Here is a 16,378-nt window from a genome sequence, read left to right as displayed (position 1 = left end):
CCAATTCATCTGAATAGCTCGCCGGAACATTGAAATATGCATCCTATCATAGTCACAGAAAGTATTAATTCTCTCCAAGTTTAAGTGAGGTAGCGAGTGACCCATTTGAACATAAAACCACTTGTTTACTCTCTTAATGTTGTTGTCCATTAGCATTACTATGATAACAACACGAAGTATCCAAACAATCTTGATAAACAGATTTGCCACAGTAGTTATTTCAGAAATATATCATGATCGGAAAATATTAAACACACTACCTAGTATAGAACGTAACAATATATCACAGACACGAAAAACTATATATATATATATATATATATATATATATATATATATATATATATATATATATATAATACACATATACGTAAATGGTACCGTAATATAAATATACAAACATAAGGTAAGCTCCAAGTACCCTTTACGTAATGTACTTATCTACAATACCATTTATGCCATTCCACGGAAGCTACTTAAAAAATATTACGATCAATAATTCTAAAAAAATCACAACTAAAGAAACGCGATCCTTGATGGTAGCTACATTCTACCTCTAAACAATGGAGAGTGTCCAGCTGCTGGACAAGTTTTTGAAAGACGGAAGCGAGGGCACGGCGAGGTCGACCGGGGTCGCCCCTGTGTGCGTAATAGTTACGACTGGCCAAGGAGTCCCCAAGAAAAGGGACACATTGGGACAGACCAGGGAAATCCCAGGAAGAGGGTCCCTTTGGAGGTGATGGAACGTCCCTGGTAAAAAGCCCCAATTTACCCTGGAAGTCCAAGAATCCCATGGATACTGATCCAGGAAATCCCGAAAAAAGGGCCCAATTAGACCAACACCTAGAGACTAGGGCATCTTTAAGACCAGTCATCAAATTACCGGAAAAACGACCACTATTAGACACCTGGTTTAAAACGATCAAGTCGCATTATGGATATGTTATACGTGAAACATACAATGGTATCAACCACAAATGAACAATACACCCATATATATATATATATCGATACTTCTTCAAATTACGACGGCAACTGGCTGTTTGAATAGAACTACCAATATTTGCAAAGCTCAGTTTGCCTCGAGCTTGACCCGTATACTCTATATTTGGACACGACTATACAGCTACTAGAACCTTGCAAAGTGATTCATCTTATAGCAAAACAACTTCTGCGACGGAACACCACTTCGTCCAAAAGTATCCCAAGACACATTCTTTTAAATTCGTATTGAGATCAACGGCAATAAGAACAGAACGAAAGCTTTTATCTTAAAACAATATGAGTATGACATTTTTGCTTTATGGTTACCAAGTCCACCATGGTGTCGCCGGTGAATATTCAATATTCATATTTAGCCTTTCAGAAAATCAAATGGCCCCAACAAGTTCTACAATTGTATCCAATATTTTGATAGTTTACGCTTTAAAACTGATTAATTGTTAAAGAACCAACTGAAGTGTGATGTTAAATTATTTTAAAGCTTTAACTGCTTATTTACTATAAACAATACTTATTTACTATACACATTATTTATTTTTCAGAGGTCATTTCACTATTTCTTCCAAACAAATCAATAAAATGTCTCTACAAAACATTCTGCTTCCAACAATGAATATTTGTTATTTTCAGTCAGAATGATGAGATATCACAAAATGTTTATTTCTGGTTCACCCTGCAAGTGGGCATCAGCCTTAACTTAATGCTGCCTGAAAACGTATATGCCACAGAAGTCTGGTTAGCGCAACTGCTCCTCGATGATAACGGATGTTCCTTCCCGCTTGAAGTGATAATTTCACATCTTGGGAACAGTATAACAGTCTGGCTGACAGAAATTGCTAGATTCATGTTGATGGTGTAGTGTACAAAGGTAGTGGATAGACTGATTATATAGCACATTGTACAATATGTGGATAACTCGGCACAGAACACGTCTAACAATCCACATTCATTCTGGTTTCCTCTAAAACGCTTATCTCGGTAACACCGAAAACAAAACCAACCATGCCAGAGTTTTACAGTGTCAAAAATAGGCAGCAGTCGGTGATGGGCTTATTTTTTTGTTGCTGCTTGTCCTGCTTTAAGTGTTGAGATCAATGTGTAAACTGATTATTTTCCTTTCCTTTCTTCATGTCTCTGAGTTGATAAAGGAAAGGCAAGAATTCGGGCTATCCTTTACGTCACCGATTACCTTATGCATAAACTTATAGGCCTACAGGGCCCTTGGTTAGTGGGCATTTGTCAACTTCTAACTCAGAAAATATATATTCTCAAACATTCACGTGGTATTATATTATACCATTTACCACCATGCGCATTTTAATGGCTTGACTTAACTGACAAGATCGTGAGATCACTGTTACTCCCAAACACACCTTAGCAGAACTTTGCGTGCAACCTTGATTATTCTTTTTACTGCACGATTCAATCATAATTTAAAATATTTTAAAGCTATAAACCTATACATAGCAAAAAATACAACAAAGTTCCTTAAAAATACAATTAAAAAAAAAAACTCATATCAGTGAGGAAAAAAATCTAAAAGTATCAAGTATTATATGCAATGGCAACCTTTTCTGGTATGCAATGGAGTATTGACAGGTACTGTGCGTAATTGAGAGCCTACACATGTACGAATGAATATATAAATAACGAAACAAAGATTTGAAATAATGATGTAAAACCAACAATGGAAATATAGTTCCATTCGACATTACAAACCATACCTTAGTAATTCAAAACACACAAAGCCCAATCAACAAGTCAATGGTATCGCCGCGCCATATCACGAGCCTTGAATTCATTCATAATATCACATTCGCGTTAGCTCCATAAAGTTACATATCACAAAAGACGACATATACCAAAGATCAATGTACCTACACGTCAATCCATATCCACATATTAAACAATAGTATATTTAGGGCTGTCCCGAAGGTTTTGTTTGTGCTAAAAAGCGACGTTCAGCAATGTATCTCACCGTCAAAAACAAGAGGTACATCATTCGCAATAGCAACAACGCCCTGCCCACAGAGCTTTTCGTTTAAGCCAAACATTACGTATGCATCTGCGAAGCCATAAAGTACCTCCTGCAGTACTTGGACTATCACTGTCGTACACATCCTTTATTGACAGCACATCTCATCACATGACCATATCCATGCTGAAAAATGTTGCTTATGAACACCCCATACCTGTTTATAGTGTACAATTTATAAAGGTAAAACAAGATAAAATCACGATGCCGCCCAAATATCAATCAGTAACAACGTAACCAATACAAAATTTATGCCGCAAATGACGATGTAAGATCCTTATTTAATTACAATCGCGTCAATCTACTGCATCCTTGTGGCGTAGGCTACTGGTAAATTACTTCGCCATGTCTGCTGCAGCCTGACTAACGTTTGCTCTAAAGGAAGTTCTTCCACATGTAAATAAGTTATTTGGGGCTGGTTTACAACTACTAGTATAAGAGAACGGTACTCATTTATTACTTTAATTGATTTGTGTTTACGCCGTATTCAAGAATATTTCACGACGGCGGTCAGCATTATGGTGTGAGGAAACTGTGGTAGCTTGGCAGAAACCCACAAGTTGCTGCAAGACCTTCCCACTTACGTCCGCTTATTTATAAAGATACTCTCGTATATATATATAATATATATATATATATATATATATATATATGTATGTATGTAGATATATATTTTTTTCCCTACTAATGCAGCCATTACCATGTCCACTGTGGCTTTTTATCAGCGTTTTCCATCCATATTGTGATTACTTGGCAACTTATTCTGTGCCAAATATGGGGGAAAAGGGCGGAAATAAAGAGACAATAGGCAGAGCCTCACATGATGGCCATAGACGATTTACAAGGTGACTCAATTGTCTACCTTTGTGATAACAGCTGAACTCGAAATTTACACAATTTTCATGGTTTTTTCTCGTTCACAAAAAAATCTTTAAACAAACTTAGTTGTGTATTGTAGCAGGTTTTCAACATTTTCGAACGTTCGTCAATGAGTCGGTCGCCAGGCTTGGTTTCATGAGGATATATGCCTCAGAAAATAATAGCACTGTGATACGAACACGTGGAGCGTTCAGTCGAGATGCTGGGAGCTGAGGCTATTCAAATGTAAACATAAGGTAACCCGTAATGCATTAGTATATATATCACCAGACTAATAGTCGTTGGAACTAGTCCGAAGTATAGCCTTACGGTCGCCCCGATCTCGATGAAGACGAGCTGCCTGTTGAGCAGATATATGGGTATTATGTACAGATGTAGCACTTAGAAAAATACCGTCACAAAGGAAATCGGCCGTCGTTGTGACACATGAGGAAACAGGTACACTAAATGAACGAGCAAAACAATTTAAAAAATCACTAACGTTAAAACAAAAGGGAAACAAAACTGATGTCAATAACACTGAGGAGGATAAAAAAATATGGGTATACACAAGTGACAGCAGCATTATCCAACAGATTGTATTTTATTGGAAATGGTTACGTCGATTCCTTTTTCCCGTCAATTTCGCCAGGGTTTTTCATACTACCATCGTAAACGTAACTCTCAACTTTGGGATCTTTGAGATTTTTCCCAATCTCAGACCACAGGAATGATACTTTCTTCACGGATCCCATAGGTTTTTTGGAAAATGGATCCATACTTTCCAAATCCGTGGGTGAATGTGACGGTTTGCTGGAATTCCCCTCTGTCATATCAAGCACTTTGGGGTCAAAGGCTTCCATGTTTTGTGACTTGCTAACCACCACTTTGCCGTTGCTACTATTATTTCTCCCTAAAGGTACAGACTTTGGACTCTCTAAAAACGAGAGGTTTGGACTACTGCTGGCAATAGGACGTCGCCTAGGAGGAATGGAGTCAGCATTTAACACCGATGGTTGGTCGATGGATTCCCCCAAGCCTTCGTCCACTTTGTGCTTATTCACTCCGTTGTCCGCCTCTCGGCTAGGAGCCGGTTCTGTCACCAGCTTTGGGATGACCAACTTATGGGCACTTTCCTTTCGGGCGCGAAGCCCTTGACCAATGCTCTGGCGCCTCATTTCCAACGATTCTTCAACGATTGTCTCAGGCACTTTAACATTGCCAGCGTCAGGCAATCTCATAGACATTGATCGGGGCAATTCCTCTTCTACTTCCAACTTCTCTGAGCTCTTCTTCCTACGGGGTTCAACGGATAAGGATCGCTTCAGTCTGTCTAAGGACAACTGACTCTTCTTCCTGGACAGTCGGCGATCTGGAACCCGAGCAAAAGCGACCACATTACAAACTGTCGTCAAAATAGGCCAATACTCAAAACAATCAGAGGAGTCCAAGAACAGACGCCGTCTCAGTACACAAAATACGCGGTACTGGGTTACACCCTACATGTTTACGGTAACCCATCTATGATACTGTTAGGAGGGGCAACATTATATTGAAGGTCACATGTCGAACCGTTTATGTATATAATCAAAATATGCCTACATTTAGTAAAGTTCTTAATATTTTTCAAAATGTTTGAAGTTTAGCCGTCTAAATATCTCCATTTCCCGATGTACAGCCGAAATGTCGAAAATCTACTTTCTCATAAATACTTTTATGAATCTCTAGTGTAAGATTTCCATAAAGCAAGGCCATCACAATCCATGGTCTATCCATTCTCTGTTTTTCTTTAAAATTTAGTCAGTAATCCGACTGAACGTAACTAGCCTGTTCAGCTTAACACAACAGTTATAAGTGCATATCTGATTTTATATCCAGCATCAGTAATTTAGCTTGGCAAAGACGTGTTCATCTAATTCAAGAGTCAGGGTAATGACAGTTCGTTCTGTTTATTTCAAATAAAGACAACTTGAATAGCGAAGTTAAGCTGTGCACCGAACTGGCGAAAGAAAAACTGTTCGAAGAATGTCAACTACATGGCTCTGCATTGGCAGTTCATCAAATCCGATGACACAAGAGGTCGAAGACAAGAATGCTGATAGAAAAACTTACTTAAGTCAGGCTAGTACATACATCATTGTATTGTCCAGTTGAGGAGCAGGAAACGACAGCAAAGTTAGCTAACCTGGATGACAATGGCAGCACACCGACGATCATGCAGATGAGGGGTGTGGCATAAGGTCGGAGGTCAGCGGGAGGGAGTAAGGTGACAATCCAATCACAGTGCCGAGACACGAGTCCGAAAAACAGCAGCCACAGGCTGGGAGGAGTGACGTGCTCTTTGTGCGGTGCTGCGAAGGTGTCTTGTGCAGGGTTAACGACTCAGAGACGACAAACAGGCTGGAGGAAAGGGACAAGACAAACCCAACACCGACGGGACACCAGGGAGGACAACCCAACTGCCGGTACAACATGACATCCGGAAAGGTTGTACGGCAGGACACCAGGGAAGCTTGTACAACAGGGTATTGGAGACGCTTATACAAAAGGACATCCGGGAGGTTGTACGACAAGACACTGGGAAAACTTGTACAACAGGGTATTGGAGACGCTTTAAACAAAAGCACACCGGGAAAGCGTGTACGACAGGACATCCGGAAAGCTTGTACATGTACGACAGTGTATTGGACACACTTACACCACATGACACCTGGAAAGCTTGCACAACACAAATAACAGGGAAATTTGTAAAACACGAGACTGAAAAAACGTGTAATATTAGAACATTACTAATTCAGTACCATTAGCACTAGCATTACAAATACATTGTAAGACGTGTATGTACAAAGCCAAAGAAAAATACCATATATATAAAGGCAAAACAATCGTGGACTACTGAAAATACGACGCCGTGACATAAATCACACGACCTGATGACTTGACACTGGAAAGATTTGCAAATCAAGATACTGACAACTTTCACAAAAAGACAAGGCATAAGCAATACAGGTACATGTATATGTGAAGGACTGAACATGGCATAACTTACAATCTTACAAAGAACGTCAGCAACACGTACAGTACAAAACTGTTGTTACATAATGTGGCACACTACATAAGAATCTCCCAGAGAACAACGGAATCAACGTTTGTGTGAATCCAGAAAACAGATATGACAGGCGAAAGACAGTTCGACACAGTGCGAGAAGTTGCCCGGTACATACACACACATGAAAAAAAACACAAAAAACGATGAACAGGCTCAAACAATTGCCCATGGGAAACCTTTCTCGCCTAAAGTGCTTCAGGTCCAAGCTGTTTAGTCTATTGCTCAGTTCTGTCTTTTACGTTGACGTTTTGTGAGCAAACTGGTGACGTATTACTCCTGCAATGCAAGGGAATAATGGTGTGTTCAGCTTGGACCAGTGTCGCCATGGTGCGGGAAAAGTTACTCCATTGGTCCGATAGAGAGAATAACTGTGAAACCCAATTCTTGGAAGTAACACAATCCAACAATCAAGAATTTCTGCTAATCTCGACATTATAACATCGCAACACGTATAACATATAATAACGCCATCACATAAAAAAACAACAACCTGAAATTCATCAGAAAGAGAAACTCGACACATATACGTGTAACCTTGATGTGATATAGATTTGCTTCATCATAACGGATGATAATATTTCATTATTTAAACAAAGACAGCTATCTAATACGTATTGACAGAGGTCGGTTGACGCTTGGTGTGCGAATGTATGTTTCGCCATCTATGTATTTTACACATCGAGGTTGCAGATTAGAAACAGGCTAACTCCAAGAAAGAAAAAGACATTTAAGATGTACACACAAACCGAGTAACTTGGTACGAAGAATAAAGAATCGACATGGTGTCCAACTGAACCGAAACATCAAACAAAATGAATAACACGTAACACACGTAAAACCCCACAAACCTAAAAGTATGCAAAAAATAGAAGAAAAAACAAGTTAGACGTAAGATTATAATAATAACGTCAAATGTTAACTTTCAGCCAAAACATTAAACATTAAAGTAAAGTTCGTTTTTCGGACAGCATCATTCTTCCCATACAAAACTGATTACAAATTGCTAAATAAAGGTATTAGCCAATCAACTACAAACTAAAGCACCGCCATCTTCCCAAAGCAATGTGAGCTTGTTAATCATACCGATGTCAAAACGTTTCTATAAGGCCAGGAGGATGTGCATCTCTTCTGGACAGAATTTCTGGAAAGTTAAACCCTGAGTTTAAGTTTCAAGTGTGTCTGTGGTAAACACATGTTATACGAAAGTCAGGTTCGAGGATTTCATTTTGTGGATCAATGGAATGGTCCGATCCTTAGGTAGTAGAGATGCCTCATTTTTTGTCCACTTCTGTGAAAAGAAGAACTGGCCCCTGCAAACGCGAACTGTATTTGTGTTACTTGTTTACCCTGGGCAACTTAAAAATTACAATTTACTTTCAAAAAAATTGGATGTGATTCATAACGTAGATTCACTTAATACACAACGACGCCAAGATTAATTTCACAAATTACTTTTATGCAAGTTTCTTTTATGCAAGTTTCTCACGCGTCTACAAAATGGTGTTGTAAGTTATATAAACAAGGACGTGAAATCTAGGCAACGATCAAGCAAGCTCTAAGAAGAAGACATCAGCAGGTCACTTTGCTTTGAGAGGCATGGCAGCACTGTAGACGATGCCAGGCAAAGTAAACCAACATGTCCTGGAAACCAAACTGTATAACTCAATTTAACACAGAAAAACCAACAAGGCTACACATTGCCTTAAATGTTACTTGTATCATATGTGAAAGCAAAACCACTCTGAGAAACACTTGAAGAAAATCTATGTTCAGATCTAGTATGTACACTAATAAATACACAAGAAATAAATCGAAAGACGAACAACAAATATGCACAAAAGATTTTAGTTCGTTATGGACAACCAGTTAGTTTTCAGAGAGGGACATTGAATCTCAGGTGTTATTTGCTTACAACAAATGGATATAGCCGAGCGAATGAGAAAATTGCATTTACAACAGCTAGGAAGATAAAGTCAAAGGCTTGGAAGTTTGAAAAGCTGCGAATTATTACACCATGGAACAGTGAAGGCACACGGCAAAATAGATACAGGAATACACCATTTATTTCTCTGAACAATACAAGGATGGTATATGGCCAAGCTTAGTAACATTAAAACGATCAACGCTGGACATGATTTCATTTATGACGTCGAAGGTATATTCCGACTATAATATTCCACCTTTGGATGAGATTGGGTGGCATTTTGTCCTTTATTTTATAACGCAAAGCCTGGGGAACTTCCGAGCAACTTTCTATTCCACATGCTCCCATGTTCATTAAGTGAAGTCGTCCAACAGGACAAGAAATATGCGGCACGTACAGGGTAATATGCTAATAAATCAGTCCTAATAAGCCCTAAAGTCTGTGTGCAGATCTTCCTCAATTTCACACTTATCCCACGAATCAACTTGTATCTTTAAATGTTATAAAGAAAATACCGACCAGCGGCTTTTGCAGTTATATCACACCTCTGTTTTAGTTTTGCTGCACCGCAGTAAAATTTCAAATTGCCAATAAAAATATGGCAGGGAAAATGTCGCCTAATCCCATCTAGATTGCACCCGGATAACTGTACACGGTGAAAATTTTTAACAAGTGTGTATATCGATACAATATTACAACGTATAAACTTTATAATGTTACAACGGGATATGTAAAACCAAATACTGGCCAATCTAATGTTAACGATAAAAGCTCTGGATCATTTCTCAATATGTATACAGAAGGACGATTAAATGTCCGTATCGTCATCGATGTCAACAAGATATGACATAAACACTTATTCCGGAAACCAACAAATTCTGGTGTGATCACTGTACTAGCACAACTAATACAGTTCAATACAAATTTAGGCAAAGGGTATAGCAAAACCATGCACAAAAACACCACTTGTAAATTAATCAACGTCAGAAAACGGACACCTGTCAGTCAATTTTGAAGCCTCAGGTAGGCACACAGTATCATGCAAGGACGTACCATGTTTTTGTCCAATATATTGTAATATATATTATATTTATTTTATAACATTTAAAATGTTTATTTTATAAGATGATCATGCAAGTAGAATCTTCATATATAATTAAATAAACACAAACTTTCTACATATCAATGTCTTTTTGGTTTGGAATGGTAACTTGTGACCTATAAAGAGACAATGGGGAGGAGTCTTATCAAACTATTAGAGCCACTGAAGCGCACGCATATTATTAGAGGACGTTCATTCCGGGATGGAAGGCTGGGTTTTAATGCCTCCCACCAGCTGCTTCCAGAAGCGCTTCCGCTTACTTGTAGGTTTGGGTTGGTTGGGGTTCGGTGTCTTCATTCCGTTGTTGCGGAGAATCTCCAACAGTTCGAAGCGAAACGACGAGATGTCTTGTTTAATCTCATTGACATCGTCCTCGGTAACGCCCTCCCCGCGACTGGGACTTCTCTGCTTCTGCATGATGTACCTCTTGATGAGATCTTTCATCACAGCCTAAAACAGACAGTTAAACATCAACACCTGAACATGGACACATGGAAAAGTGCACACCAACGGCTGGGTAAATCCAAATTACTTGGATCACGGTTTATTAACTCTGTTTTGTAACAACTGTATACCTCCTGGTGTACCGAACAAAACAAAACTGACTATTTATTAAAATGATCAACAAGATAAGTACCTATACTTGTCTGTAGAATTAAGTATTTATACTTGATACCGCTTACGCTTTTGTCTTGTGAACAGGGTAACAGAGCAATCAGAATAGCTAGAAATGCAACAATAAGTGGAGACAAAGGTACGTAAATCACATGTGTAATAGTGACATACCTGATATCGCACTTCACGTTCATTAATTTTCTTGACAATTTTCTGTAACAGAAAAGAAGCCAATTAATCACATGCAAAAAGAAAAAAGAATAAAAACAAATCCCCATATTCACGTCTGGAAATTTTTAAATGGTATTTTGTTACATTCAACTTCCATATGTTTTCATGAGAGCCTGTTACTTCAACTAATGGTGATAAAATTCACTTGTTTTAACATGACACGTACGTCACGAAAAGCACAGCACTTACCAAAAACATGAAACCAAAACTGGGTACCTCACAAAAATCATGACCTGTTACCACAAACATGACACCACAGTAAAACATTGATACATGTACCTCATCAAATGCATGAGACATCACCATAAGCATAACAACTTATAAAAACACAATACCTAACCTCACTAAAACAAGAGACTGCATTCCTTACTAAAACCTTTATATGTGAACACTAACATGATACCTGAGTAAAACATGACAATAACCTCACCAAAACATAATGCCTCACTAAAAGAAAAAGCATGTACCTAAATAAAACAGGATACCTGACTTCTTTCAGGATATGTTATGATACCTGAGTAAAAGAGGACAAATGTACTTCACTAAATCACGATTCCTCACTAAAACACGAAAATGTATCTCACCAAAACAAGATACCTTACTAAACATAATGCATATACCTCACTAAAATATGATACCTGACTTCCTTCAGGACATGTTATGACACCTAAGTAAAACACGTCAAATGTACCTCGCCAAAACATAATTTCTCACCAAACATAATGCATGTACCTCACTAAAACATGATAACTGACTTCTTTCAGAATATGTCATAATACCTGAGTAAACCATGCCAAATGTACCTCACTAAAACATGATAACTGACTTCTTTCAGAATATGTCATAATACCTGAGTAAACCATGCCAAACGTACCTCACTAAAACATGATAACTGACTTCTTTCAGAATATGTCATAATACCTGAGTAAACCATGCCAAACGTACCTCACTAAAACATGATAACTGACTTCTTTCAGAATATGTCATGATACCTGAGTACAACATGTCAAATGTACCTCACTAAAACATAATAACTGACTTCTTTCAGAATATATCATAATACCTGAGTAAACCATGCCAAATGTACCTCACTAAAACATGATAACTGACTTCTTTCAGAATATGTCATAATACCTGAGTAAACCATGTCAAATGTACCTCACTAAAACATGATAACTGACTTCTTTCAGAATATGTCATAATACCTGAGTAAAACATGTCAAATGTACCTCACTAAAACATGGCACATGACCAAAACCAAAGAACTTCACTAAAAGTATGATCTCTGCAAAAAGTATGAAGCTAAAGATGTCATTCTTGGTCACATACACTGAGGTAGAAATATCAGTAGAGCCTTTCGGTTGGCATGTCTCTAAATCAAGCCCTAGATCAATTGTCAATGAGGCAGAGGTTAACCACTGTATTGGTAACTCTCAATGAACAGTTTTTAGATATAACTATTAAAACAGCACAGGGGTAAAATACACAAGAGTTGCTTTGTATTAAATAACTGTAAGGATACTGTATAAACTGCTGCCATATTTCTCACATGTGTATTTGTTTTCTTGTTTTGGATGGGTTTTGGGAAGATCTGATCTAGAGTGTAGCTAACAGAGTAAATGCCACATATAGATATGTGTATGTATTTCACAGCATTGCTACATAAAGAAATATACTGTATTTCAGCTAAAGCTTGATCTGCCCTGCACTTTCAGAATCAGATTAAACCATTAGTATGATGGTGTTTATATGATTTTTCTGATAAAACATCAATAGAATGTCAGAAAACTTAGAGAGAGAGAGAGAGAGAGAGAGAGAGAGAGAGAGAGAGAGAGAGACAGAGAGAGACAGAGAGAGAGAGAGACAGAGAGAGAGAGACAGAGAGAGAGAGAGAGACAGAGAGAGAGAGAGAGAGAAAGAGATTTGTCCTAGTCATCATTTCACCTTGATGCTTTGCCAGCGACTACGTTTCTGGTGTTTGGAGCAAGCACAAATGGTGTTTTTGAGCCATAGGATCATGTAGTAGATGGTTTTTGGGCTGGGGATGATGTTGAATGGTGGAGGCAAAGTCCCGCCATCCTCAAAGTAACTGATCCACAGTTTGGAACGAGCAAACTTCCATTCCTCATCAGCTTGACTCTGTCAACAACGACAACAACAATGAAAAATTTGAATCAAGCGTCAAATAGAGTAAATGCCAATAGATATATATGTGTCTTTCTTTAATAAAAAGAAATGTCCTTTCTTAAAAATAAATCTTGTTTCTTGAAATGAAACCTTCTTTCTTAAAAAGTAATGAAATTCAAAGCTGTACATATACATGTGATTACACTTTTACTTTTTCTTTTTTGTAAACACATGTACTGATTTGTATCAAACAAAAAGGTACTGAGTTCTCACAGATCACATACTTACAGATATAGTTTGGTAGGAATTGCTCATCATGGCTATCAGCATATTGAACAATACAATAATGGTTATAAAACTGTAGGTGCCAAACATGAGTTTTCCTGCCAGTTCTGTGAAGACATGAGGCTCCTTGAGTTCAGCTCTGTCAAGGTCAACCAGGCCGTAAATCGCCCAGTACAAGGTCTGTAAAATCTCAAACAAACTGTAATAAAAAAAGAGCATTTTATTATGGGTAGTAAACAAAATCCTAAAGAACAAAACACTAAAACAATAATACCAGTTAAATTTTTCGAGGTTGAGAGATGAAAAAATGCTGTTAATAATTAGACACATATATGCTGGTGTAGTGCACACATGTATGTATGTATGTGCACATAAAAGTTGCTGTACTTGAGTCGAATACATACGTATGATTTCAAATAATCTGAAAGCTGACCATACCACAGACAACCACAGCAGGAACATTATTTCTTAATTTTAAGATATTTATTCACCTCTAAACATTCCCTTTTTGGGTTGAAGGTTATTTAATGTATTTAATGTTATCAATTATTTAGGTTTGTGGGCTGACCATCTGCAGTTACAATAATAGGACAATATTATCAAAGCTAACACTGTGTGCGGCAAAGCAGTGACACATACACTTAAGGGTAAACACTGGTGTCAAATTCTTCTTGAGCATATGTAAGCTCAAGACCAAAAAACTACCAAAAAAGCTGGGTCGCATTCCACAAAGCCAGTTTCAACGAACATAAAAGTTAAAATTTCAGCATGATTTTAAAACTGGGACTTACTATAAAGTCAGAGATACATGTGCATGTAGCTTTGTGGAAACAACCCTAATCAGGCCATCATGAAAAACATTTTGGTTGGGTGAACCTAACCAGCTTTCAATGAAAGGACCCTACTCTTTTACTGACCTGTTAATGGAATTTTTTTTTTTTATCACCTCATTAGCCAGCAAAAAATTCTACCAAATTACCCTATTTTTTTCTGATAGCCCATTTCGTCAACCTTTTCGCAAATGAAAGGGCAACTATCAGTGGAATTTATGTATGTTTTTAATTTGATTTTGGAGACAAAACTACATTGGTTGGACTGGCAAATTTCAGGGCTTCACAAAAAGTATAATTTTCTCAGTTAAAAACAGAATAATGCCTTCAAAATATGCCTGAATAAACACCTTGCAAATGTGCTAAAATGTTGAAGAATTACAGTTCGGCTTTTCTACTCTCAACAAAAAATTCTTTTGAAAGAACTGGAGTTTACAGTATACTCACTTTGCAAAGCTTCTGTATTTCCTATCACACGAATCGACCAAAGCGTTGGAGGCACACTCCTGTTGCCGGAGATTTGCATAGTACCAGTACAGGTGGTTCAGGCCACACGCAAACGAGAAGAGTACGAGGAGAAAGACAAACACAAACTTGAGAATGTCCATCACCATACGCCCCAGGGAAATCTGCAGAGGGCCCAGGTGAGAGTTCACCGTAAATATGTAAATTAATTTCAAAGAACTGAATATATTAGCCGCAGCAAAAAGCGTCTCGGCCACAAGGCTTGGGTCGAAGGCATCCCAGGCGTGACGCTCAATGTATGCCTGCCGTTTTCCCTCCGCTCGCTCTTTTGACACCTATAAGGGCAAAAAAATCCTCATCAAGTAGTTGTTCAGAAATCCTCATTATGTAATGGTAAAGACATTCTCATTATGTAGGGTACATAAGTCTTCATTATATAGGGGTAAAGAGATCCTCATTATGTAAGTGTAAATAAATTCTTTTCATGTAAAGAAATCTTCATTATATACAAGAAAAGAAATCCTTGTTATACAAGGGTAAAGAAATTCACTTTATCTCAGGGTAAAGAAATCCTTATTATGTTGGGTGAAGAAATCCTCAGTATGCAGGGGGAAAGAGATCCTCATGATGTAAGGGTAAAGAAATTCTCATTATGTAAAGAAATCCTCATTATGTAGGAGTAAAGAAATGTTCAATATGTAAAGAAGTCTTCAATATGTAGGAGAAAAGAAATCCTTGTTATACAAGGGTAAAGAAATCCTCATTAAGTATAGAAATCCTCATTTTGTAGGAGCACATAAATCTTCATTATGTAGGAGAAACGAAATCCTTGTTATACAAGGGTAAAGAAATCCTCATTATGTAAAGAAATCCTCATTTTGTAGGGGCACATAAATCTTCATTATGTAGGAGAAAAGAAATCCTTGTAATACAAGGGTAAAGAAATCCTCATTATGTAAAGAAGCCTCATTTTGTAGGAGCACATAAATCTTCATTATGTAAGAGAAAAGAAATCCTTGTTATACAAGGGTAAAGAAATCCTCATTATGTAAAGAAATCCTCATTTTGTAGGAGCACATAAATCTTCATTATGTAGGAGAAAAGAAATCCTTGTTATACAAGGGTAAAGAAATCCTCATTATGTAAAGAATCCTCATTTTGCAGGAGCACATAAATCTTCATTATGTAGGTGAAAAGAAATCCTTGTTATGCAGAGTTAAAGGAATCCCCATTATGTAAAGAAATCCTCATTATGTATGCGAAAAGAAATCCTCATTATGTATGGGAAAAGAAATCCTCATTATGAACGCAGCTGTTTAATATCACAGATATATAAGCCTTCATGAATACATTTTTTTGAACAAATATTAAATTCACAGATGCTGTAGCAATGGACCCAAAACTATATAAAGTTAACATTAACTGCTCAATAAAATTTACCTGCATATAAGATATCACTCTTAATGTTAATGTGGCTATATAGAGGGAGTTGGTGGCAAAGTCTAGTATATTCCACATGTCATGGATATAACTTTTGGCCCCCTCATTCCATAATTCCTTCACCTCGGACCATATCAAACCTGCAGGGAAGCAAATCAATCAGGTCATTATTAGTAATGTCAATGGAGTACATGTCACCAATATAAACACATGCATTCAACCTATGTACATGTAGTCAATGAATTTGTCCAAAAAATTTAATACAAATTATTTTTCAAACGTAACACAATTTCCATGGCTAAATGAAGAAAATAATTCAATTAATGGAGAACTTAACAAATACATGTATATAAAA

At 37.4% G+C, this 16,378-nt stretch overlaps 1 protein-coding gene across 2 annotated transcripts in view; it reads right to left on the bottom strand.

Annotated features, from left to right (window-relative positions):
- Window positions 1-3,711: 3,711 nt before the first annotated feature.
- The window catches only part of LOC135472373 (transient receptor potential-gamma protein-like), a 158,761-nt gene continuing 146,094 nt past the window's right edge, over window positions 3,712-16,378 (bottom strand). For both annotated transcript variants that reach the window (XM_064751846.1, XM_064751847.1), the window contains 7 exons: window positions 16,024-16,163; window positions 14,566-14,918; window positions 13,292-13,487; window positions 12,821-13,015; window positions 10,817-10,858; window positions 10,291-10,480; window positions 3,712-5,267 (listed from right to left, as the gene is read on the bottom strand). In XM_064751846.1, the coding sequence (XP_064607916.1) occupies window positions 4,513-5,267; window positions 10,291-10,480; window positions 10,817-10,858; window positions 12,821-13,015; window positions 13,292-13,487; window positions 14,566-14,918; window positions 16,024-16,163 (1,871 nt within the window). In that variant the 3' untranslated portion in view covers window positions 3,712-4,512. The remainder of the gene's footprint in view (window positions 5,268-10,290; window positions 10,481-10,816; window positions 10,859-12,820; window positions 13,016-13,291; window positions 13,488-14,565; window positions 14,919-16,023; window positions 16,164-16,378) is intronic.

The sequence above is a fragment of the Liolophura sinensis genome, chromosome 8, assembly GCF_032854445.1.
Source record: "Liolophura sinensis isolate JHLJ2023 chromosome 8, CUHK_Ljap_v2, whole genome shotgun sequence".
NCBI classification, from domain to species: domain Eukaryota; kingdom Metazoa; phylum Mollusca; class Polyplacophora; order Chitonida; family Chitonidae; genus Liolophura; species Liolophura sinensis.
This window is presented reverse-complemented; position numbering and strand designations above follow the sequence as displayed.